This window comes from Protopterus annectens, chromosome 4.part0 (genome assembly GCF_019279795.1).
Source record: "Protopterus annectens isolate FY-2018-M chromosome 4.part0, PAN1.0, whole genome shotgun sequence".
Classification (NCBI taxonomy): domain Eukaryota; kingdom Metazoa; phylum Chordata; order Ceratodontiformes; family Protopteridae; genus Protopterus; species Protopterus annectens.
This window is the reverse complement of record NC_056733.1, coordinates 709,516,671-709,544,376: the sequence shown is the minus strand read 5'-3', so window position 1 is coordinate 709,544,376 and position 27,706 is coordinate 709,516,671. Positions and strand designations below refer to the sequence as shown.

Here is a 27,706-nt window from a genome sequence, read left to right as displayed (position 1 = left end):
CTTTTACTTCTGCAGAGACTGTGCAGACTGGCTTAACATATTTTATTGGGTGGTTAATATTTTTTATACTCTCATAAATACTTTTCAAGTTAATCTATCTTATATTTCACTGGCTCTTATGATATGATACTGGAGACCTTTATACAGACTCATGTAGTTCATCCAAAGCTTCCAATAAAGTACAAAATAAAGTGCTTTATTGCTTCATAAAGGGGCGGCCACGGTTGTGCAGTGGTTAGCATTGCCACCTCACAGCAAGAGGTTCTCTGGTTCAATCCTCGGCTGGGGTGCCTTCTGTGCGGAGTCTGCATGTCCTCCCTGTGGTCGCGTGGGTTTCCTCCGGGTGCTCTGGTTTCCTCCCACATCCCAAAGACATCCTGTAGGTGGATTGGACACACTAAAATTGGCCCTATGTGTGAGTGCATGCATGTGTGTGCCTTCTGTGGAAGGTTGGGCGCCGGGCTGACAACTCGACACTGTAAAACTCCACTGCCAATCATGAGCGGACGGTGATCCACTGTGGCGAACCCTAACTGGGAAAAAGCCAGAAGAAGAAGAACAATAATGGGTGTACACAGTCAGGAAAGGGATACGACTGCTGCTGGGGATGAGAGACTCCCTGAGAATGAAACTACCTTACACTCTTATCATCTAGTCATTTTTAAACAGTTTTTAATCTGGTGTGTGTGTGTGTGTGTGTGTATGTGTGTGTGTGTGAAGTTGGAATATTGCAGCTACTGTGTGCTTGTGTGAAACAAATTTGAAGTATGTGGCTTTGGTCTTATCATTTTTACACAGACATCTGAGAAGGATGCAGTCAACAATGTCGCTATATTTGCTGCGTTTGGGGGATGTCTTTGGATAAAAATTACCCACTCCGCTGACCTGATAAAGTTAGACAGTCATTTGTTTGTCTTTGCAAGACTAGTGTGCATTTGCGCAAAGTTAATGGAATACTTCACTGTGGCCATTTTTATCACAGTCAGTCACGCGATGTGTACACAGTCAATAAAATGGCTTTGATTGTTGAGTTTGGATATTGCTGGATTATAATGACAGCAGTTTGAGTGGCCTTTTATGGTCAAAATGTTCTGAAATGGGTTCTTTTGTCATTACTGGTTCATACATTTAATTCCACTGCTTACTGGAAATATGTTCCAAACGACAAATTTAAAACTAACAAGCACTGCTGTATTAAATAAGAAATATAATTTAAAACAATTAAGAAATCAGATCAAACACCACATGCATTTATGCATGGTTCTAAAAATGTGTGCAGGGGGACCATGGACTGAAAACACTCCCAAGACCCAAGAAACACATAATCCGCCACTAGCAAGATGCATTTTCAATGAATGCGAGCTTCAAGAGAAGAGAACTTTACTGTTTCTTATACTAAGTCTGTTTACCATGTGAGACTGTTTTGTTTAGCAAATGACCAAAAGTGTTTGTGCTCCCCATCCCAGTGAAGCAAAGTCCCTCCCTAACCCTATTTAAGCTTAACTTAGACCAGTTAATGTGAAATCAGAAATTTTCCTCTGGTCTGGCACCTACATCTCTGATGGACAGAAGCACTCAGTAAATCATGGGGGGGGGGGACAGAAATCACCCCCCCCCCATATAAATGTCTAAAACATAAACATTGTGGGTTAGTATCACACCCCTAGGTTTAAAGGCCCCGGTTTTCTAATATATACCTGTGAACCTATAAAAATCTGAAAAAAAGTTTTACGTCAAATCAAAATCTCCATAATCATTGTAAAAGTAAATAAAATAGTATGTACACGGATAGGTTTGAAAAGTGTTTATAGTAATTGAGGAGAAGCAGCAATGTAATGGGACACTGGAATGGCTGTGTGTGTGTGTGTGTGTGTGTGTGTGTGTGTGTGTGTGTGTGTGTGTGTGGTCTAGGCTATTACCTTGCCTAGGGCCACCTTTGATCTTGATGCAGCTCTGCCCACGCCATTTCAAATACCCTAGATCCTCAGTTTACAAAATGAAAGAAACAAATGTCCTGAAAATCCTACGAAAAAAGCCAAAGTACTGACCATGTAATCTAAGGTAACATCTCCTCAGCTTAGCTTCCATAAACTTCTAAGAAGTTTCATCACGTAGTCTTGGGTTTTCAGTCTCTACCTGCATATTAAGCAATCTACTGCAAGTCACCTAATCAATGAGGTACCTAATAAGGTAATGCCACAAAAATGCACTTGCATCTGCTAGACAGATACATTATTAATAATAATAATAATAATAATAATAATAATAATAATAATACACTCCTCTTATAATCATGACCCTCCACCTAGACTGTCAGTATGGGGCATCAAGATAGAAGCTAGCAACTGCTCTGAATGCACTTACCATGATTGTGTTTGCACTGTTTCAATGCCTCACTGAATCCTTCGCACAGAGTCAAATCAGACTGATTAGTTGCACAGTCCAAGAATTGCTTTATTTCGTACTGGCAAGGACCGTAATGCTGTTGGTATGCTGGCTGACGAGGAGGTTCCTAAAACAAGCAAAACAATAAAAAATGGCTTAGGTAGTTTCCATAAGATGCCAAGATGTAATCATGATAATTCTATTCCATTAGTTTTTCTCTGTCCTTAGTCAAACAATGTCATGCATTTATTCCATCAACTAACTGCTTAACAGCAGGCATGCACAAATGTCATTCACAGATTATGTTCACAAATACAGGCACAGAAATATGAAGAAATGTAACCTCAATTACGTTCTGAAAATAAACTGAAATTACAATTCTAGAGAGCACAAAAAGAAGGGAAAGTCTGTAAAACTAAGGCAAGGGTAAATGTGTCACATATGTAAAAACGTATGAAATTGTAGACAATATATTACACGCTAAGTGATGTGGAAAACAGGATGTCAGTAAAGAGAGGAAGTGTTTTTCGCACCTGCATATAACAAGTACCTGAGGCAGAGCAGAAAAAAAATGGACTGGATTACAGCTTCAGATTCAAATAATGTTGAACTGCACTAACACAAGTTTGCCTATTTTTTTTTTCATTTAAGGTAAGTTTGTGGCTTTTGGATTAATTCTTACAACTGCTGGTAGGCAAGTCATACAATGGTAATTTGGGATTTAAAAAGTGAAGCAGATCTGCAGACTGTAACTGATATTCAGCCTCTCCAGTGGTGCAGAGGATTATTGCATTGTCTATGGCCTATCTGACCCTGGCTTGATTACTGGCTTATGTGACTGATGGACCACGGGGAAAGAATGGGCGTTTACCATCCTGCAGACAGGGAAGGTTTCAATGGGCTTCAATGCATAAGGCCGGGGATATATGAAGAGGAGGGGTGCAGTCCTAAGAGGGATTATGGCGGGGAGGGGTGCAGTCCTAAAAGGGATTATGGCGGGGACATTCGACTGAGGTGCCACAGAAGTGGAGCAATGCATCATCACATCCCAAATGCAAGCCCACCCTCCAAGCAGCACCAAAGAGATGGTAGAGGAGTGGGGAATGGTACAGGGCATAAGTAAAACAATCACAAGCAGATGGTGTGATGGCCTTACCCCTCAAGACATTCTTAAGTTCCACTCTGGCCTCAGCCTTACAGAGAAAGCCCAGGAGTGTGGAGAAGGATGGTAGACCTGGTGATTGACATGGGATAGGGTGCCACAGAATTTAGCATGGGGAAGGGAAAAAAAGGACATTAACCAATATTCATACAGCTATGTATGTAACTGCAGAGAACTGGGGTGTAATAAAAAACACAAACTACAGGAAGTGTCACAGTGCTTCAATAGGGCGGTTGATCCCCTGACCCCCCCTCCATAAAGTTTGATGCTTTTAAATGTTTTCTAAAATTTTGTCATTACTTCAGTTACAGTGTTGGAGTAACTGGCTGTCTTGTCTTGGGAGAAGGTGTCCATTGATTTGAATACGTGTACTGATACTTAGAAAGAAGTGTTGGGGCAGCTAGCTGATGTTACACCTTCCACTAAAAAAGATGACTGGAAACAAACAAGTGATGAGACTCTGGAATACAGACACACATATGGCCATGGAAGCAGTAAGGTGGCAGAGAGAAAGGATGACGAGTCTGTAAGCAAAGCAGCCTGACTTCTCTGGTGATGATTCCAATGAGCTTTTGAAGAAACAGCAGGACACTATGTCACCTTTACAAGCAGTGACTGGTAGATATCTGCTGTTTGACAGTGGAGTTAACCAGTCAGATTTTATACTGAACTTAAACTGGCTAGTTTGGAAGATAATCTCGGACTGTACTTTAGTGCATTAAGTGGAATGCTGGAATGCTGGAATAGCAGGGAGCAGCTTACTGTCTTGAAATACGTGAAAAAAAACAAATGATGCAATGGAGTTCCGCCACATGAGCACCGATTACCACTGGCTGGAGCTGATAACAGTAGAAAGTGATTTTAGTCGAATATGTGACTCAGTATGAAAATAAAGAGGTCTTGTTGCAGTTGTACTGATGAGGAAAATGGACTGCAGTGGAAGGCAGAACAGTTATGGTGGTTCAAGACTTGTCTGAGAATACACTCTAGGTGACAATACTGTCTTCATTGCTGTAGAGTGTTGGCAGAATAAATTCAGTATGTTATTCAGCTACTGAAACTTCTCAGTCAGCTTCTAGTGAAAGATCTTTCTAGATCTTTTCTGCTAGAAAGTACCCCGTCACTACTGAAATAAACCAGCACACTTCCATTCCAAAGAAAATATCTCAAACTACACCTCCAGAAGGAGTACATTTCTTGCCTCTCTTGAAAACAGCTAAATAATTATCTCTAAAAAAATATTTAATTGCCAAAAAAACTTACTGTGTCCCACTGCTGCAGTTTGCTACATTCTACTAAAGCATATTTAGAGCAGTAGAACACTAAAGGCAATTTTTTTCAGGCCTATATCTTTACATTGGTTCTGAATGGTTGGGGAGGATAAGTGTAACTTGCTACCTATTTTTCAGTTACAGTCGGGCTGTAAATATGTCTGTGATTTAAGAGAGTAATTTTTATTTTGAATTAGTTATAAAACCTGTACTTTTTGGTCTTAATATGAAAGGACTGAAAGCACCATGGGATGATGATTCTTGGTTGTCATATGTTGGCACGGCACTGTAATCTGCAGTCTTTCATTGGAGAGTAACTAAGCAGTAAGTTTTGCTGGATAAAATATGAACTCTGACACCATCTGTGATATCATGTCTGTGATGACCAGGTTATTTGGTTTGGCTGTAGTGAGTCGATGGCCTGTAAAGAACTTGTAAGCAACACTGTGATAAGTTAATCTGTTCAGAATGTGTAGGATGCATAACATATGATAAGTGACAAAAGTGTTTGTTTATTCATTGACGTGCTTAAAAAGTTGAAGGTATGTTAATAAGACAAACTAAAAAAAAAAAAAAAAAAAAGGAAAACAATGTAAGACAGAAGGGGATAGTTAATGTTAGTTGTTGTTGTCGTCTTTCGGCTTTTCCTGGTTAGGGTTCGCCACAGCGGAACTCCGGTCCACTAATGATTGGCAGTAGATTTTTATGGTGCCGAGTTGCCAGCCCGACGCCCAACCTTCAGTGAAGGCACGCCCATTCACGCATGTCTTTCGAAGGCCACTCGACCGCGGGGAGGACATGCAGACTCAACACAGAAGGTACTCCAGCCGAGAATCGAACAGGAGAACCTCTTGCTGTGAGGATAGTCAATATGTTAGTTAATACGGTAAAACAAGTCCTGCTAACTATAAAGATGTGCTCAACCACAAACCAAGTAGTATGAACAGAAATGTATAACACAGCGCCACAGCAAACCAATAAAAAGCAGATGGCAAAGAGCAGCGTAAAATCCAAATAGACTTTATTTGAATAAAACTCTATTTGGATTTTACATTGCTCTTTGCCATCTGCTTTTTATTGGCTTGCTGTGGCGCTGCATTCTACATTTTTGTTCATGTAATGCAAATGGAAATGTAGTTACATAATGTGCCAAAAATATTAGAAGACAGTGATGGAAAATGATGATGTTAAATTTAAGAGTAAACTCCTACAACAGCAGCTGATTCAATTATATTGTCAGTTCTGTAAATAAGGACACATGCCAGCTTTATTCAATTACTGATACTTATTATTCATAAAATGTGGTACTCTGTTCTGATCAATCCATATTTATTAAAAAAAAAATTCCATACCACAGCATTACACAATTCCTAAGAGTCATATTACTCCATGTTTTTTTTTTTTGCAATACAATATACCTAAAAGAGGCAGGTAGCCAAGTTAAGGTCCACATAATTGTAAATGTAATTTACAGAGTACAGCATTTAAAGAAAGCACACATTTACAGAGGCACTAGTGTGGAGTAACTGCACTATAACAGGTAGCAACATTCCTTATGGCCCAGCAAAAATGCTGCTGTGTTTACAAAAACAAAGTTAAGCATATCTATGTAACATCAGGCATCACTGAAATAAACTGCAAAAAGATCCAAAATCACACAAGGAATGCTGAGAACAAATCACTTTATGACGCAAAGCTTTCGGGTATGAACCCTTTCTCAATACTAAATACATACATATACACAAAGCAACTGCTTTTATACAGGCCTAGTAGTCATGTGACTGCAGCCAAAGTCACATGACTTATTCAAATGTACAATTTAAAAAATTTAAAGAAACACACTGCAAAAAAGCATTTGTTAAAAAAGAAACTAGACATATACATATATATGATCACATTTCAAAACAATATCTAGCACATATATATTCTTAATTATAAAAATATAAAAATATACATATATACCTATATGTTTAATATAAACTCTAAAAATATTAAAACATAGGTGTACACATACATGTACACAACAGATGCACTTATTAACATCAATGTATAAACATGCTCATGCGCACAGGTTAATAAAGGTATCATTTCAACTTGCGTTGTAATCCAATAAGAATTGGTTTAATGCTTACTGTACTATTAAGGCCAGGAGGACTATCAGCTCCCAAACGTACTATCCATTGATATTCTTTAGTTTCAAGAAAATTATTAATATCACCACATCTGAGTGAGGGAATCACCAAATCAATGACCCTAAATCTAAATGTATGCCTGTCCCCACAAGTCTCAATATGCTTATACAAGGCATTCTGACTATACTTCCTCCTGATTTCTGATTTGTGTTCAATAATCCTGTCCTTAAGTCTACGTGTAGTCTTTCCAATGTAGTATGCAGGACATATAGAGCATGATGCCATGTACACCACATTGGTAGTAGTACAAGTAGCTCTTACAGAGAATGTATATGTATGGTGTGTGATCGTGTGCACATAACTATTAGATTCCACATATCTGATCAAGTCTGAGCAACAGGAGCAGTTGTGACATGCATAGGTACCAAAATTAAGTGTAGGGCAGATGGGTCTATCAAAGCACAAATTCAAAGAAGGGCTAAAATCTTTATAGCATAGCATACTTTTGAGGGTTTTCATATTTCTAAAGCTAAAGAATGGCTTATCACCTAACAATTTTGTAAGTTCAGGGGATGCCATTAAAATAGGCCAATATTTATAGATAGTGCGCTTAACAAGGGAAACCTTACTTGCAAAACCAGTCACATATCTAAATCTTTGCACAGTAGAGTTTACAGCTTGATTTATCACAACATCAGGGTTCGTAAGATTATAATTCCTGAAGTATGGGGCATATAGTGAGTGCCTATTACTAGATACCTGGTTTTTCATCTCATTTAAAATAGACAATGCATAGCCACAATCAACAAAATCCTTAAATGTATCATTTAACTGCTCACAAAAAACAATATCATCTGTGTTGAGCCTACTCACTCGAATGAATTGAGACTTAATCACACCTCGAAAAACATGCGGGGCATGCATGCTGTCCGCATGCACGTATCTACCCACAGATGTCTCCTTCTTAAAAACAGAAGTGCCCAATAATCCATCCTTGTAAAAAATGTTAACATCAAGGAAGGAAGCCTCTTTACTAGTAATGGTCGACTTAAACTTCAAAAGGATGTCGTGTTGTTCAAGTGTACAAGATATTCTTCTAAGCTGTCCCTAGATCCATTCCAAATTAAAAAACAATCATCAACAAACCGTTGATAGAACACAACACGTGTGTCAAAAAAATTTTTTCCGTCATGCAAATTGTCTAATTCCCACTGATGCAGTACAAGGTTTGCATATGTATTGGCCACGGGGGTGCCCATGGCGACCCCGTTAACCTGCAAATACGGTTGTTGATTGAAAATAAAAACATTGTGGCTAAGTACTAGGTCCAACAATTGACATATATTTTGAATAGAATCACTTACTAAGGATTTTTCAGTAGTCAAAAACTTCCTAATGGACTCTATGCCATACAGATTAGGGATAACAGTGAACAACGATACAATGTCTAAGGTAACAAATAGAAAATCATTCAGATTACATGGTTCACTGTAATACCACTTTGAAAGTTTGAAGAGAAAATCACCAGTATCTTTCAAAACATAATTACATTTATCTAAAAAAGGAAACAATTGTTTCTGAAGGTAAACCGAAACAGGTTCGGTTACCCACCCATTGCCAGAAACAATGGGTCTCATGGGAGGGTCTAACAAACACTTATGTATTTTAGGAAGTCCGTATAACTGAGGTATAGATGGACAGGGTACAGAAAAAAAGTTAAATAATTCCAAACTAATATTATTATTAAACTGCATGTCATAAACATGTAAGTTAACATCAGTAATATGCTTCTTTACATCCAAAGAACTAATTTTTTTAAAGGACAAAGTATCCATTAGTAGCTTATCCATTGATAAATTATAGCAAGCTCTATCCATGATCACAATACTTCCTCCCTTATCTGCCTGCTTAATGATGATTTCACTATTCCTTTTGAGATTCTGCAAGGCAAGATGTTGCTCATAGGTTAAGTTATAGATAAACTTTCTATCACAGACATTAAACTGTTGCCTAAAATCAGCTTCACAGACATTGCAAAATGCAGTAGTAATGGGTGTATTCACAGGTATAAAAACGCTACGTTTTCTGAGAATGTTATTAGGAGCAGTACTGACATGTGGTGTACATGGCATCATGCTCTATATGTCCTGCATACTACATTGGAAAGACTACACGTAGACTTAAGGACAGGATTATTGAACACAAATCAGAAATCAGGAGGAAGTATAGTCAGAATGCCTTGTATAAGCATATTGAGACTTGTGGGGACAGGCATACATTTAGATTTAGGGTCATTGATTTGGTGATTCCCTCACTCAGATGTGGTGATATTAATAATTTTCTTGAAACTAAAGAATATCAATGGATAGTACGTTTGGGAGCTGATAGTCCTCCTGGCCTTAATAGTACAGTAAGCATTAAACCAATTCTTATTGGATTACAACGCAAGTTGAAATGATACCTTTATTAACCTGTGCATGAGCATGTTTATACATTGATGTTAATAAGTGCATCTGTTGTGTACATGTATGTGTACACCTATGTTTTAATATTTTTAGAGTTTATATTAAACATATAGGTATATATGTATATTTTTATATTTTTATAATTAAGAATATATATGTGCTAGATATTGTTTTGAAATGTGATCATATATATGTATATGTCTAGTTTCTTTTTTAACAAATGCTTTTTTGCAGTGTGTTTCTTTAAATTTTTTAAATTGTACATTTGAATAAGTCATGTGACTTTGGCTGCAGTCACATGACTACTAGGCCTGTATAAAAGCAGTTGCTTTGTGTATATGTATGTATTTAGTATTGAGAAAGGGTTCATACCCGAAAGCTTTGCGTCATAAAGTGATTTGTTCTCAGCATTCCTTGTGTGATTTTGGATCACTGAAATAAACACAGGAGCAAAATAGCACCCCAAATAGGCAATGTGCAATCTGCTCACAACCTATGTGAGACACCCAACCTGAAAGGAAGCCCACAGGTACTGATTCAACAGTGCAAGACACCCAAACTGGCAGACACTGAAGCAAGTCCTCCAGCCAAAGGCAGTCCAAACAAATTAATTATTTTGTCACTATAACTTACTAATGAACCCTACTCTGCACATACAGCAAATTATACTAAAGTTCTAGGACTCACCCCATGCTATGTGATGAACAAAGAAATAGCTACAGTTAGTGAGATCAATGAATGCCATCAACAGGTATGAGTTACAATAGGCTGCCCTATATCACAGTGTCTCCTATCAACTAAGAGACCTTCCACCTGAAACCTAAGAAACTTCGAGTGCTGTTTTGGAGAAAATTTACAATCATGTTGAAGTTTGTAAGAGAAATAATGTATAACTTCCTTTGCCATCTAAAATGCATATTCTCAGAAGGCACGTCACTCTTCTGAATGTAAACTATAGAACCAGGTTATTTCCAGAAATAGCCAAAGATGTGCCCATGACTGTAACTTCGGAAAAGAAAAAGGAGCTGTCAAAGCCATGCTTTTTGTACTGTAGCATGTTCAATCACTTATGTAATTATTCATGCTTAAAAGCATAGAAAACTATGGATTTCTAGGGGCCCACCACTTTTCACAGGCAGCAGGTTACACCTGTGCACAGTGCACCAGAAAGCTGGCCCTTTACAAGTTGCACCTCTGTAATGGAGGTGCACCATACCCAGTGTGCACGAGACACTTAAGGGACTGCGTACAGGTTTATGAATTCCTTGCCACATTGCTGACATACAGTTTAGTTTAGCATAAGGCATATTATCTTGGGACAATTTTAGTTTTTACTGAAGTGTTGGCTCACGGACATATTAAGAAATGCCTGTTTTTTACTCTAGTGTGGTATTTAGTTTGGTGATTTAGAAGTATAGCTGCTTGGAATTCATAGTGGGGTACCTCACTTAATAGTTCACTGTTAAGCAGTTTAGGTTTACAGATTCCTCAGCTTTTATTTTCTCGTTACCAGTCGGTATAGAATGCCTGCATAGATAAGGCATATTATTTAAGCCTTCCAATGTCTTCTATTATTTTAATTCTGGTTTATAAAGACAGAAATTAATGAAATTTGTTGTCTCTCTCTCTCCCCCCTCTTTCTCTCTGGTATCTGCGCAGTATAGGTGTGAACTTTCTACTTCCACTACACCAGGGAAGATGTCCCATCAGAGAGAGGACACAGTTTACCACTGACAAAAGAGTGTCTATTCTTAATTTTCCCTCAGTATCTCACTTGTTTGACAGTTTCTTAATAGATCATGGACAAAACATAAGACAAAAAGGCCTAGCTTGGTTAAAAACCAAACCCAAGAAAGGAATGGGACATGAAAGGAACACCACATGCCAAGTAAACAAATTGAAACACCAATGTGTATAGAACTCAGGATATGATGGCAAATGCCTAGCTTAGGAAGCTTTGGGGCGAGAGGATGTGGGGTCTGTAGAAGAACAGGGAAGCTAGAGATGGCAGTAAACTAACTACTCAAGTGAAAACATGGGACTGAATATGAGGAAGCAATAGGAGTTTAAAGTAAAATAAAAACAGAAGAGATAATCCTTGGATTACACAAAAGAGATTTCCACATTAGAATGGTACACACACACACACACACACACACACACACACACACACACACACACACACACACACACACACACACACACACAAAGCCTTCAGCTCAGAACCCAGTGGCACTGAATACCAAGCTATCACCTTACAAAGTATTAGGTCGCAAATTAATGCATGGAACTAGGAATTTAGCCACAAAATCAACAAAAGAGTTGCTACAAACTGTGTTTTTTAGCAAAATCCTCAAAAGACATCCTCAATGTTACAATTATAACCTGTGTTTTTCTTTTTAATTATGCTCCCTTGCCAGATCCATGCAGGCTCTGATGCTCCCACCCCCGCCCACCTGCCTCACTCCAGATTTATTTAACATCTGTTAACTGGAAAAGTCCAACTTGGAACGAGCCAGTTTTCAGCAGAGGCACAGGGAGAAACGCTCCAGACACATGTCTTTGTAACGTGGGAGGAAACTGGAGCACCAGGAGGAAACCCACACGTTTGCAGGGAGGACATGCAGACTCTGCATAGAAGGCATCCCAGCCAAGAATTAAACCGTAGAACCTCTTGCTGTGAGGTGACAACACTACTGCTGCACCACTGCTCCTGATTCCCTACGTGTTCCTTATCAGTTACTCTGGAGGTATTGCTTTGACTCCTCAGGAAGATGTTCTCACAGTACTCCTGGTTAGCCACTGGCAGAAAGGGATCCAAAGGCAAGTTGCAGGTGTGGAGCTGGGACCTCTCACACATGCAGCACCTGGTTACAGTTATTATCTGTGACAGCAGTTAGTGCAATGGAATCAGACTTTTGGCTCTACCTCTTCCTCTTCTTGAGATAACCTGCAAGGTTGCTGGTCTTCAGAGGTTACCCAGCAATCAAAATCAATGCCCCCCCCCCCCCCCCCCCCGATTAGGAACACTAACACCTGGTCACTTTATACTACCTTTCCCAGTCAATCTCACTAGCGATACAATCCATTCCCAAACTTGGGATTATTTACTATATGCTCACCTGGTAAGTGGACTGGTCTACTGATCTTTTTCAGCCATAACCTGAGCTCACACAGCATCAAATACAACACAGTCCTTCAAATCAAGAATACTGTATACAAAATGAGTACATGACAAAATTCAGAAGATAATGGTACGACTGCATGCTGACAGGGTAAGATTAAAAAGATCCAATCAGACTGCATCACAAAAAAATATGCACACAAAATGTAAGCTAAGATATGCATAAAATACAGAGCAACCTACATAAACTTCTATGTGCCTGGGAAATATATGTGTGTAAGATACAACTAAAGATGCTGAGAGAGACAGAGATGGGCAGAAAAAGAGATAGCGACAAAGACAGATGACCTGCCTCTGTGACACTGGGATGACTTTAACCTTCACTTTCTAAAACCAAATTAGTTGGCATATTGGTTACATTCAGAGACTGAAGTATCAAGCTTATACACTTCTGGTTCTAAAGAAGTTTGACTCTTGTAAATCTATACTGATATTTTCTACTTCCTAGATGCACAACATTAATTTAACTGGAAAATTATGTCAATGAATGTAAGGAGAGGCTTATGCCAGAATCTTGAAAGGTGTTCTATAATGTATCGTTTATTTTTTCTGTTATTGACATATATATATTTAGTACCGGTTTCTCCCTCACTGGTACACCCCAGGTACAGACCCAGAAACAGAACTGGATCACTCACTGCCCTCCGCACCAAATTGTGGTCATCTCTAAGTAAACTAAAAGAGACACAATAAAATGACAATTACAAAAGCCTTTCAGGGCTATTTAAGCTTTCCTAACTTGTGATACTTTTCTAAGGAGCCATCATTGTACATTTTCAAGTTGTTCTGGGTGGCTTGTTCAAAGCCTGTAAACAACGGTATTGTATTAATTTGAGGGCTGGATCACGAAGTCATAAAGTGGCACAGCTGATCAATCTTCTGGGATGTTTTAGTAAAAAGCCGATTCTATACTGTGGACCTAATTTAAAAGAATTACTAAATAAATGATCCAACCATGTGAAATAGTCTGGATGGGGTGGGGTGAGGGGGATTTCAATCAAGTTCTAAAACTTGACATTATCCAGTTAATCCTGACAGATTTTGGATTTTATTTACAACAGTCAGTCAAGCATGACAGTACATAACAAATGAAATTCCCTGCTTTACTTCGTTTAATCACCCCACTTATCTTTGTGGAGGTTTGCATATTCTACAAGCCAATGGTGTTCACAATGAGGATGGCATGAGAGAAGGATGAAGCAGTCCAAGAAGTGCTCTGGTGTAAGAAAGGAGCTGGACAGGGACCTTGAAAGTGTGCGATGGAGTAAAGAAGCATAGAGGTGTGGCGGCTCCATCCGTCCCACATTATCACCATTTCCTTAACCAGTTTTGTTGTCCCTCATCCCACTTGCTGCTTTAACTCTCAAGTAAATGGCTGATTAGCGTACACTATAAAAAGTGCATAATGATACTGTTACTTAAACAATGAGCTATATAATATACGTCATTACTTATAAATATTTTACTTAGCCTGTATTTCAACAAATGATAAAATTAAAGAAAACATTTGTACAAAAATGTGTACACCAACAGTAAGAAAAAGAAAACCACACAATTTAAAATGCATACACCAGAAAAATGGCAGGGCTTAGAAAATTCATGAAATTCATTGGGTTACCAAGCCTCAGACACATGATTACATGACAGTTCATTCTGATCGGTGGAGGAATGAACCACTAAAACACACTGACAGTGTTCCACTGTGTAAGAATTTCATGGGACAGGATGGAACATTCAGTTAAGGTATTTTGTACCATACAGAGACTGATACAGATCACACAATAACACATATACAATGCAACCAACTCTTATAAAAATACAAGCAATAAATATACACAGAAAGGCCTACACCCCCTCCCCCAATTTAAAATATGCAGTTGCATGGTAAACAAGTAGCAAGAGGGTAGGCTTTAGAAAAGTAATTTTGAATGCACACGATGCAAGCAAGATTTAACTGGTAGACAACTTCCTAATTAACTTAATTAGGATCTACGGCACCTCAGACCCTATTCAGCCATGAATCCAGGATGAATGCAATATATATGCTCAGATTATAATAGCCAATCAACACACCATGTTTTGGGAAGGGAAAGCAGACTGGAGAAAAGTCACATAGTCATAGGAAGACCATATAAACTCCACTAAAACAACGACAGGCAAGTTCTGAACTCTGTACCCACAAAGCAGAGAACGTAACTATCTGCACACCATAGCTCCTAACCAATCAGAGAGAAAGCTTAGCAGAATCAGGGACAGACAGAGAGATAATTAGAGACACTTTTAAAATGTTAGCAGTATTAATTTGAGACACTGAAAAAATAAGAGAATGTGAAATAATATACATTTTCTGTACTAAAAGAAATATCTAATTACTACAATTATTTATTATGTGCAATTCACCTTCTTTTCTCCAAAATTCACCAGTTTTACCAGGGATTAAGAACAGACCTAAAATCTGAGCAAAAAATCAGGGACAGCTGAGAGGTATGCTGTACACTAGGATGCCCTTAATTAACAGAACTGTGGCAATGCATAGCAGACACTACCACGTTATGACTGTGAAATAGGTGACGTACACTAACAAAACCTGTATAAATGCTGAACACACAAATGTATTGTTCTTCAGCCTGATTAATCAGTCTGGGTGTAAAAAAAGTACTTAATAATTAACATAATCGGAACAAGACATTCTGGATATTCAAAGGTCATTTCAGTTGGCAGACATGCTTGTAAAGGTCATTTAAGCCTATAGCAAGTTTATAGTCTGTACGACTGCGTTCACAGCCATTCTGAATAATCCAGTTCCTAACCAGTCATAAGCACTGTTTTCACATGACCTGGATTACACAACACATAAGTGTCCTTTCTGTTCCTGAACAGTTATTCCAGATGGTTCCAGACATGAGTCTAGCTTATTTGTGACCTAAATGCAGCCAGACAGGCTCTCTTTCCCATTACCAGATCCCTTCTATCAACAAGAATCAGCAAGTATGCCACGTACATAATTTTAAATAAATATAACATAAAATATACAGATGCACAGAAAATAATTAGAAACTACGAGCTGTGTGCCGTTAGTGAGAAAATCTACAGACACACCACATCAAAATCTTTTTTTTTTTACTTTAACGAAACTTACATTTTTCTTTATAGACACAAACACTTTAAAAGATTTTGTTATTCTTCTCTGTAGACAATTTTTAACACGTTTTTGTTAGGGGGATAGCCAAAACACTGCTTTTATTAAATTACTTGTCGTATAAAAGTCAATAAGAAAAAATAAAGCTGATTTTAAAGCTCAAGAACACCCCTTTATAGCTTTCACACAGCTATGTGGGTGGTAACACCAGACCTTCTGCTCAAGTCACGTGAAAATTACTTTTCAATTCAAAACAGGAGTAAAACGACTTTGTGTGAAAAGATGTATGCCAATACCATTTTTCATACAACGTGTTCAGAGTGGAAGACTTAAAAGCAATAAATATAAAAAAAATGAAACAAACAAAATACTAAGCCAGCTGTAAATACTCAGACTTCAATGAGCCACAGTGGCAAAAACACTTAAGAATACAATGGCAAGCAGAAGGCAGTCCAAATCTAACTGAAGGACAAACAAGGTTTCAGCAACTACATTCAACTTTTCGTAGCTCCTTCCTCCTAAACCACAACTTGCAGTTGACTTCCATATCACCCCAAATTCTGTTATCGGAATAATACTCCCCTATACAACATTACCAGTGTAGATGTTTTCTCTCTGATGGGGGGTGGAAGTGGCCATAAAGATTTTAAGGTTTGGACTAAGCCAGAGGGCAAAGACTGGAACACTAATCAGACTGGAGACAAAAAGTGTTTTAATGAATGCATCTAAAATTAAAAACAAAATAAATTCTTCAGATTATAAATGCATATGTATGTACATTTCAAGTTCTCCTTTCTGAAGACTAGTTTAAATATGAAATGAAAACTTTTCTGAATGCAAGGAAACAAGCAGGCAAATAAACCCCAACTTCTCCTTACCTGCTTTGGAGATGTTGCTGACGTTGTTGGTTCTGAGTTGCTGCCTCCACTGAATGCACCAGTAATTGCATGGCCTACCACATGACCCACTGCTGAACCCACAGCAACCCCTGCAGCTGTAGTAGCCATCTGGGCCATTAACCCTGGCTGCTGTGGCTGAGCTGGGGCAATTGCACTAGGTGGTGACTGCACAGGAACTGGGGCATGAGATGTAGGTGCATGACTGAAAAAGAAAATGCAAGGTTCAATTAGAGAGTTGTTACAGTAAAACACCCTAAAATCACAAATCCAGAAATATAAAAGACACTCTCAGATTCCATACTACCTATTTGAGGACTGTACCAGCCTATACCATAGCCGAAAATAAAAACAACAATTAAATGTGGGTTAACTCTAAGCTCTCGAGTTTAAAAGAACCCTGAGAATGCCAACATTCACTTTCAGAAGAACAAATGCAGTTTGCCCCAACTCAATTCTCAACATCCCCACCATCTAGAAGATTCACTCTGGAAATTGTCACTTTATGCATTGGCTTCCTATGGAAAAAAAAATGTACAAATGACTGCAGGTCCATTTCTTCTACTGAGGTTGCCGGGGATTCCCCTTATCCAGTACAGCAACACTGAACTAGTAATGTTAGGAGGTGCAACTAGGAACCTGATGCCCATATGAAACATGCTTTTCAAATTAGTCCAGGTTTTAAATCTTTCTTTGTTGGTCACAGATCATAAAACACCTATTACAGAGAACAACAATGCCATTGCCACGGTACAAACTAAAGTCTTGTCTACCTATATTATCAAAAGTCAAGAAATGAAAAAGTAAAAGGAAATCCAAGTTATTAGGTAGTTAAACTTAACAAATGCATGCCACAACAACAAGTGGTGCATCACAAACAGAGCAGCATGGTCACCACAAACTCCTGCATATCTAAATTAATCTGCAAGCAAATCTTAATACGCAATGAAACTCAGATTAGGGATGCCACCTACTAAGGCTGTTACTAAAGGGGGCAGTTTTTGCTGAAGCAAAGCATTTTGACAGGTAAACCCTATTTTCTTACTAAAATAAAGATTTGCAGTTATGAAAGTGTCACAGTTTTTATTGTTTTATGCCATGTAAGATATTAGCGCTACACTGCTTCATTTTTCTATAACATTTACAGGAAAGACATTATTTTCCTCCTAAAATATATCTGCCAATTTTATGCTTTGGCCAGCATACCTTGGCTCTGACTCCTCACCCCGGGGATCACTTCTGAGGCCCTGCTTGACAGCGGCACAGGAAAATAATTTTCTTGGGTGGCAAAAGCCAGGGTACCTTTTTGGCTGGGCATGTACAGGCCCTAGGGCCGATAGCCTAGTACCTATCTATGAACCTATAATACACTTCTTTTACTTCAGAAAGTGCATGCTAATTCACATTTTACACTCTTACCTTAAATTATTAGTCAATTTATTGTCAATTTTCCCCAGACTATAACCAGGGGGTAACCCTAACCTGTGAATTTGTTTTTCTTTGTTTGTACATATCAAATCTGTAAAGTGTTTTCATTATTATTAAATGTTACTGTTTGTCTGGGAGCTTTTCTCCCCGGGTCTCCACTTAAAATGGACATGACTCCAGCAGGACTATCCCTGTCAACGAATGTAAAATAAAATAAATAAAATAAATTTTCCTATTTTGTCAACTTCTCATGTCAATGGCATAAATAGGAAAAAGTGCTTCTGATTATTTATGGAGGTAAGACCTATGCTCAACAGGATTAGGTTCAAAACTGGAAAGGTCAGGGACACTTTTAAAATATTAGTACTATTAAATCGAGCCTTTGACAGAATACGAGAACGTGCATTAATAAAATAAGTCTAACTTTAAGTATTGTCACAAGTATAATTCATTTCTTTTAATCTAAAGGTCACCAGTTGTAGGAGACATTAAGGACAGAGCTAAAATTTCAGACAAAATCATGGAAAGGTTTGTTGCGCCCCGATACCCCCATGACAAACTGTACTGACGTAGTACCCACTATGTATGTGTCACAACATGTCACCTAGTGTCACTCTGACCAGCTATGCCACAACTGCCCAAACGTTCATTTTGACAGCTGTAAAGCCCAATTTCTTTACATAATTACCTGCTGGGTGAAACCCTACTACCAGTGCTCCTGCTCCCTCGAGGCATCTCGTCCGTTCTGCTGGGTACGTGAGTTATAAAATATAAAAAATGAAAGCCCTTCTTCACCCTCGGTAAATAAAGCTTCTCTGCTCCCTCTGATGACTCCGCAGGGTGAAAGATCTCGTTTTCATTTACGCACGTGTACGACCTTGAAAGCCAATCGGACACAAAACGCGCAAGCGCCTAAGGCGAGAGGCGTGAGGTAAGCGTGACAGGACAACCCCGCCCACTCACTTTTTTTTTTTTAAGTGCGACTAGAAGTATATGTGTATTTATATTAAAGTCTGGGTGAAGGAATTTATCTTTGATTTAGAGATTAGTCTCTTATTTCCCCCCCAGTGTTGGTCATAGTTCTCAACCTGCTAAGTTTCAGGAACATTTTTGTATCAGCAGTGGTCCTACTTATTGTAATAATAATAAGAATTTTGCTTTAAGGTGTACTTTTGTTCGCGTTATCACCCGTCCCACTTTGCGAGGGACAGTCCCTCTTTGGGCAGTTGTGTCCTGCAAAAAAAAATGAAAAAAATGGCAAATATCCTGAGATTTTAGGACAAAACATTTCCTATATTTCTTTAATCGGTGCATACAACATTTATTTTATATCTGAAACACCTAAATGTTATAAGAAACGGAATAAATAAAATTCTACAAGAATAAGCTTTTATTTAGGCAAAAAAAGTGAATTTCTGTCCTTTGTACTGGCCGGGAATGTTTTGCCCTGCAAAATATGACGTATCTACAAAAAATGTCCCACTCTGGGCAATTGAAAAGGTGGCAGCCCTAACTTTTGTAAGCTGTTAGAAGTAGGCATCTAGGGTTGCTACCTTTTCCAATGCTCAGAGTGGGACATTTTTTGTTGAAACGTCAAATTTTGCAAGACAAAGTCCACGCATGGCCAGTGCAAAGGACAGAGATTCACTTTTTTTGCAAAAATAAAAGTTTATTATTTTAGCATTTGAGTTGCTCTGCTACTTCATATAACATTTAGGCGTTTCAGATACAAAATAACTGTTTTTGCAACTATTACAGAAAAGCAATTAAATACTTTTTAATACTAAAATATCAGTATATTTGCCATATTTTTTGGGGGGGGGGGGGGGGGGGTTGCAGTACACAGCTGCCCAAAAAGGGGCAGGTGGTAAAAGCTGGTGATAATGGAGAACTCTGGATCTCACCAGTGTTTTTGGGTAGTTTTCAGAGAGTTACAGCAGTTGTTGGGAGGGTGGACTAATGGTTAAGGTGTTTGCCTTAGAAACACACAGTGCAGGGTTTGAGTCTCACAAGGGATAATTGGCTAGGTTTAAAAATGGCTTGCAAGGGCAGTTAGCTTAGTACTAATCTATGAACCTATGATCATCCAGAGACTTCTGCATATAATCTGGGCAACAGCTCTCAACTTTGTTTAATAAACAGAGGCAAAACTAACAGAAGGTATTCTAAGAATTAAGCCAAAATGGGAATGGAGAAAGGAGATTCTGCAGATAGGGATGCCTGTAGTTAGGGATACAGACAATAGGCAAGAGAATTTATTGGAGCAAAGTGGCAAATGATCCAAGGCATTGGGAGCAAATAACTAGAGATGGAAAGGTAATAGAATAGGAAGACACCAATAACTTATTTGAACTGCAGGTTAGAGATTGCCTTCCATATCAAGGATTGATATCAGAGTGTAGGCAAAGAGAAAGAAATGGGGGGGTCCTAAATGAAATACCAGCACTGTTAGAGTTTCGGGTAAAATCTAGAACAGAAGCTGCCATTAAGAAAGGAATAATTAGTAGAGCATATAAAATATTGCATGATAACTGTAAGAATCAGTCAGAGGAGGTTAGAAAGGATTGGGAAGAGAGAGGAGGTAAGCAATTCACAAAGAAACAGTGGGGGTATATGTATGCCTCCCAAATATGCAACAAAATCTGGAAGATTTCGGATCTTTGCCTGGAATTGTTTATATAGGTGTTTTTAAACCCCAAGTAGGCTCCAAAGGAATTTTTCCTCAGGTAGACAGCAAATGTTAGAGGTGTGATGGGGGAAGGAAGAAATAACTGAGAACATATTTTCTGAGAGTGTAATGAATTGATGGACTTTAAAGATTCCCTGCAGTCTGCACTGTAGGAGATGCTGGGAGAGCAAATTGGAGTAACTAGGGAAATTATTTTTTTGAGCTATGATACAGTATTGGAATTGCCTAGACATGGTAAGACCTTGCTGAGTCTAATTATGATGACTGCCAAAAAAGCAATTACTAGAAATGGAAATCAAAGTCTAAACCAACTTTATTAGGGTACGAGAAAATGACATAGGAAAAATGGAATTGGAAATGTGGAATCATTACATGCAGAGGAGGAACGAGGTTTAAAAGAAGGCAAGATTTGAATGAGCTATGTAATGGGTTGACTACTGATGATTGGATACATTAAATGTGATGTATAATGTTTGCAGCTATAGTTGTGTTGCACAGTTTTTAAAGTATAATCTTTGCAAATAAGATTGTGTTGTTATGGTTTATTTTCATTTATAGAAATGCAAGATTGCCTATGTCATACATGAAAATTTAATAAAGATTTTTTTTTGTTTAAAAAAAATGAACAGAAGCAAAGTTAAAAATAATGGGTGGAAAGCCCATTATTCTTACTCCTACCTCTCAAGTGACCTCATTTTGAAGAATGTACCTCATTTTGAGTCTTAAATGTCCATGTCCCTCACTGTTCCACATTTGAAGGGCATGTTATACATTCCTTGTTAAGAATTTTATTAATTAATGTCATGGAAAGCCGGAGATATGGTTATCAATAATGAAAAATCATTTTACTTTTATTATATTTAGTGGCAGTAATAGTTCAAGGTGATAATGGAGAACACTGGACTTTGCGTAACCATGTCTCTCTGTACTCTGGATTTGCACTTGCGTACAGTCTAGTGTTCTCCATTATCAACAGTAAGCATAACTCTCACCTGTCCAGATTTTTTCCTCTTATTTTTGGTCTGTTACTCATAAAAGTTGTGGTTTTCTGGCAAATCATTGAGTATTCATGTCAGTAAATAATATTAAATAATGAAAGACATTTGAGTTTCAGACCATATCCTTTCGTAAATATATAATAATGCAAAATCTGTAATTCTAACAAGTTTCTGTGTTAATAGGAGAAATATTTGAAATCTGTCCCTATTTTAGGGCCTTTGTCCACCATTATTTTTGGCTTTGTCCATATTTCTTGCACTGAGAGGTTGAGAGGTATGCCGGTAAGCCTAGGCATTTTTAGCTATCTGGAATCTTCTGGATGGTGCTATTAGTTGTAATTATTGTTGCTTTAACAATTCTGAACTCACTGCACAGGAGAGGGATACCCATTGCTACACATGGATATAAGGGAACCTATGGTGGGCAACCTAAACTGCCCTAACAGAGTCTGACAGTAACAGGACAAGCCACTAGTTCCGATACAAGGTTAAGAGCAAGGGTTAAATGTTTTAAATGTAACCAGTGGGGCCATGCAGCATATAGATGTCCACGGAGGCAAGGTGGGGAACAAAAGGTGGAGGAGCCAGCAAGTGGGAATAACAGAATGCCATTGGTAAGGTGTCTGGAGACAACAGGGGTATGAAACTGCCACCAGAGTTTGTATCCTATCCTGGTGGATGAAAAACAGGCCACTACCAAGACAAACACAGCCTGTGATATAACCATTATGAAGCCTGCAGTGGTTAAAGAGGATCAGTACCTGCTTGGGTTGGGCTGTCCACTTCAGTTAGATCTTGAGGACGGATCCCATTCCAAATGTCTTTGGCCAGTGTTCACCTTGACTGTGAGGGTGGAAAAGGGAGAAAGGAACTAGGTGTGTTTGAGGATATCCCTGCAGATGTCTTGATAGGGAATGATTTTGATAATGCAATACCTTGTGTGCATGCAGTGACATGCAGTCAGGCTTGGAGACAGGCATGTGTGTCTTGATGGAATGTTATCCAGTGGTTTCAAAGTTATCTAGAAAACAGAAATTTCTAGATGTACAACAACAATATTATGTTTGATACAGGTACACTTAGTACTGGAGTATCTCATGGATCCTTATTACTCTCATTATTTATAAATGATTTACCTTATGACCTACCCCACCTACCCCAACTTATGATTAAGTATGCAGATGATCTAATAGTTGTATAGTCAGATAAAATGCTTTCTGAATTTCAACATGCTTTACAGGACAATCAGTAATTAGCTAAATAACAGTGAGTAATAATTAATCCCAAAAAGCTAGCATGCAATTTGCTACTCCTCAAGAATTGGACAATCTCCCCCAGATGGTAGTAAAAGACTATCCACTCTACAGTCCCTTGAAAACAAAATCTGCCAGTTCATTTCCAATCCCCTGCTGCATCACCATCTCCAAAGTCCAGTGGCTACCAGTCTCCTACAGAGCTCAGCTACTCTTAACATCTATTGTTTTAAACTTCCTCAGCTAGGTGCCTCCCCATCTTTCACTGCCAAACTTCTTAATAAAACCATCACCTGCAACCTCCACAACCTCTCCCAGTGAATCCTCTCAATCCAGACACCCCAAACCAAACTGCACTGTACCAACCACTCCTTCTCCAGTCTTGCACCCAAACTCTGGCAATCCCTCCCCCTCACCTAAAAGAGGTGTCCTCTTTCTCCACGTTCAGAGCACAACTCAAAAGACATCTCCATCAAAAATATGACTGCAAGTGCTTTTCCACTGGACACATAACCTAACTCTCTCCTCACTTACATCACTTCTACTTTACCCTCTGTTCCTACCCACTGCTTCTCTCTCTCTCTCTGTCTCTCTCTCTCTCTCTCATATTTACTACCAAAATGAATTCACATTGTTTGTTGTACTCTGATAATAATATTTATATTTTGTTTCAATTGTCTGTGGGATTATTTACCTTTGTTATTACTCTATTCTACGTTTGTGAATTAGTTCTGTTTTTTTTTTTGTGAATTATTTCACCCAGGCTGTTCCTGTAAATTGTCCATTGTGATCCGTGTACTACTCCTGTAAACAAACAAACAAAATAAATAAATAAATAAATGACAGATAAAGTAATTCAGTATCTAATGTTACAGACAGCAAAAATATCTAGAAGTCTTCATTGACCTTGCCTAAACATTATTAAGGCATACAGACAATATAGACAACAAAGTTTGCTACAAACTTTCCTATTATTCACAACTGCAAGATATTGTACAGCTTTTAATGTCCTCATTCCCATAATTGAATATACATAGCTTTATTAACACTTCACTTTAACACCACCACACTAAAGCTGCACGTACTGGAAAACAAAATTTGTAATTTTGTACTTCGAGCTAAACATGTCTCTTTTAAAGAGATTTCAAGGTTAACAGTTGCTAGCTGAGCTACTATACTGTCCAGTTGTTCAGAATTATCATACTAGGTCAATGTCCCCCATTAAAATCAATAAGAGAACCATCATACTCACTGAGAGTAAGTCGAGATGATGCCAGTACTTTGATGAGACCAGGTTTCAGCACTACCTTAGGAGAAAGAGCATTCAATAAACTTGGGCTGCCCGCATGGAATCAGTTACTCAGAAGAATATGTTAACATTGGATATCGTCAGAGCTAAACTGAAGGAACATCTTCTCCAAGAAGTTCCCTGTAATTGCTTTTGAGACACTGGACAAGTTGCTTTAAGCTTGTAGACATACTGTAACTGGAATATTTCCAAGTACTACATATTGGCAAATTCAGAAATTCTCACTTATCCCTTGTCGAGGGTTAAGCCTAAAAGAGGATGTGGACTACTTTGGGGTGGTCATATGGTGGAAGTCCTGTGAACAGTGTCCCGTAACAGCTCCAGTGTATCAGGTTTTCACTGGCCCCTCTGCTTTGATGTACCTGTGGGAGCAAGATTTGTTAATTTACCCTAGTTTTTTTTTATTTTGCTTTATTTAACTTATAAAAAGAGAGAGAGTAGGTAGTTCCCTAAGCATATGGGACCAGCTATCCAGCTATGCTAGTTGTTCATTCAATGGTCTTCATTGGTGGAAAGATCTATTGCTAAAGCCTCGTTCAGAGTAGCTTTTTGTTTCACTTGGAGTTTCTCATCTGTGAAAAAAATCTTAAGAATGTTTCTCCAATGGAGTCTAAGCAGTCAGAAAATATGCTGAAGTAGAGCTTTAAGATCCTTTATTGGTTTTCAAGAAGAAGATATTCAAGCACTTCTCTGTATGTTTTATCTATCAGACATTGAGCTTATATACTGTAAAATATGGGGGAGTCTCCGGGGTTATAGCCAATCGGGATGCATGGGAGTGTGTTGTGGGCATTCGCCTTTATTGAAAAATTTTTGTCATCACTCTTGGCTGTTAACCTTGCAAAGGTTAAACTATGCTTTACAGACAATTTTCTAAAAGCCAGATTACCTGAGAAATTTGCCTTGAGTAACTAGACGAAAGACTTAAAGTTACAAACAGAACATGGGTCAGATTGTAATAGGCAATCCTCTATTCAAAAGTCTCTTGTAGTCTGAACGGACTCTGCTGCGCTTGCATATCCTTCTTTAGGAATGCTTTCTTCTCAGTTAATCATTGTAGTCAACTAGGGAAAAAAAATTGAAATACAAATAAAATAAAATTCAGCTAAAATTAGAGTTAAACAGTAAAGTAAAGTGAGCTTTGTTAGGAACAACAATGTCACCTGTATCTCAGAAAAGGAATCTGTCATGAAGTATGTTTTGTGAGTCAGAACCAGATAAGACTTTTAATACCTATGATATGTCATGAGGTAAGCTTTGTAAGTCAGAACAATCTCAGACTATTAGAAAACGTATGTAAAATGAAATAAAATTAAAATAAACTTCAACTAAAATTAAACTAAATGCAGTATAAAAATTGAAATATAAATACAATTAAATTAAAATTAAATTAAATTAAAGTTTAAAAAGTATATATATATATATATAAAGTAAAAGTAGAAGTAAAATGTGCTTAGTCAGTAACAACAGCACCACCTGTAACCCAGAAAGGGAATCTGGAGTCCTGATATCAAAAAGTCTTCCACTGAGTGTGGTCCTGTCTTTGTTCCTGGTAGGCTTGTGAGAACCCCAGACTCCAATAAACTGTAAAAGCAACTATAACCAATTAGGGTGTCTGCTGGTGTCAAAATGGTCAGCTTCTAATCAAATTCCTTGTGGTCCAAAGTCCTCAAATTTAGAACAGGGATTATGGATTCAGTGGTGTTAAGCCCTGGTCCATCTGTGGCTTGGAGCCTTAGTTGCCAGATCAGTTGCCTTTTTTCCAAAATGGTATTGTGATTCTCATTTAGGGCTATCGTTGGTACTTGGTCAAGGATGTGGAGCACAAAATGGTCATGGCCAATGTGACTCCTGGCATGGATTGCTAGGGGGTTGGTGTGGTGGAGGTAACGAATGTCATGCAGGTGTCTGGCAATCTTAGTCTTGACTTGGGTGATGGTTTTCCTGACATAGAAGGCTCTGCATTGAGTGCACTTAGCTCTGTAAACAACCCCCTCTGAGTTGCAATCTCCTTGGACACTAGATCTGTAGCTGTTCTGGTTGTTGGGGCAGTAGAAGATGTCCTTTCCACTCATGTATTTACCATAGTGGCTGGGGGGTGCTGCATGGAAACATCCCTCCATTAGCATCAGGGGGAGTGCTGTGTTTTTCAAAATGTCCCTGACACTTTTCCCTCTCCTGGGTGTGAATATGGGTGTATTCGGGAATATGAGTCCAAAGGATCTGTTGCCAGAGATGATTGACCAGTTGTCCTTAATTATTTTGATGATCTCTGTGTAGTCAAGGGTGTAATCCAAGACCATAGTAAGACCCCATTCTTTGTTGCTGTTACGTCATGGGAGTCTGAGTCCAGTGTTGAGTCTTAGCATTCCTTGGATTTTCTTTTCAATGATGGTGTCTAGGATCATCTTCAGCATCTTGTTAGAATAGCCGCTTGAGAGAAAGTTTCTTTTAAGCTCCCCTATGTTCCTAATGAAATTATCAATTTCTTTTGAGACTCTCACTGTCCTTAAGCACTGGGATTTGATGACATTTTTTTTTAGTCTGTAGGGATGCATGCTCCTGGCAGCAAGCAGTAGGATGACCTTTGTCGGTTTGCGGTATAAATCATGTGTTACTCCATATTGGTCAGTGGCCTTACTGCCAAGTATGTCCAGAAATTCCACTTTATCCAGGCTGATCTTGGAAGTGAAGCATAGGAAAGGAGTGGATCTGTTGATATATGCCAGGAATTCTTCAAGCTGTCCGCGGTCACCATTCCAGAACAGAAGAACATCATCAATAAAGCAGAAATAGCATCCCATGTGTTGGTAAAATGAATAATTGTAGATGGTGTCCTTCTCCCATTTCCTCAGGACTGTATTTGTGAGACTGGGTGCCATTGCTGCACCCATAGCGATGCCAGTGGATTGTTTGTAAAATTTTCCATTGAATCTAAAGAAGTTGTTGCCCAGTAGGATGGAAAAGAGCCTTCTTAGAACTTTGATCGCTCCTGGTAGCTCAGCAAAATCTTGCTGGTAGCATTCAAAGACTGCAGTGATGCAGTAGCTGTTAGGTAGAAACTTATATAGAGACTCTACATCGATGGTAACTAAGAAGGAGTCTAGTTCGATGGAGATGTCTTTAATCTTGTTCAGAAAGTCCATTGAATCCAGTATAAAGGAGGGATTGTTTTCAGCGAGTGGTTTGACCTTAAAGTCAAGATAAATTGATATGGGTTTGGTGATGGATCCACTGCTGGCAACTACTGGTCTATGGGGGGGGGGGGTCCAGTAGGTTTGTCTGAGGCTTGGGGATCCCAAAAAACTGTGAGAGTCTCAAGAACGGCACTGTCAGGAACTCCATTAGCTTTTCACTACTGAGACCTTCTTAGTAGAGGTCTGTTAGGCTGGTGG

General features: G+C 38.5%; 1 protein-coding gene across 1 annotated transcript in view; it reads right to left on the bottom strand.

Moving 5' to 3' along the window:
• CHCHD10 (coiled-coil-helix-coiled-coil-helix domain containing 10) overlaps positions 1 to 18,949 on the bottom strand; it is a 43,774-nt gene extending 24,825 nt beyond the window's left edge. Inside the window, exons 1-3 of the mRNA XM_044068690.1 lie at positions 18,751 to 18,949; positions 16,617 to 16,839; positions 2,365 to 2,512 (exon numbers count right to left, since the gene is read on the bottom strand). Coding sequence (XP_043924625.1) covers positions 2,365 to 2,512; positions 16,617 to 16,839; positions 18,751 to 18,797 — 418 coding nt within the window. The 5' untranslated portion in view covers positions 18,798 to 18,949. The remainder of the gene's footprint in view (positions 1 to 2,364; positions 2,513 to 16,616; positions 16,840 to 18,750) is intronic.
• Between the last annotated feature and the right edge of the window lie 8,757 nt (positions 18,950 to 27,706).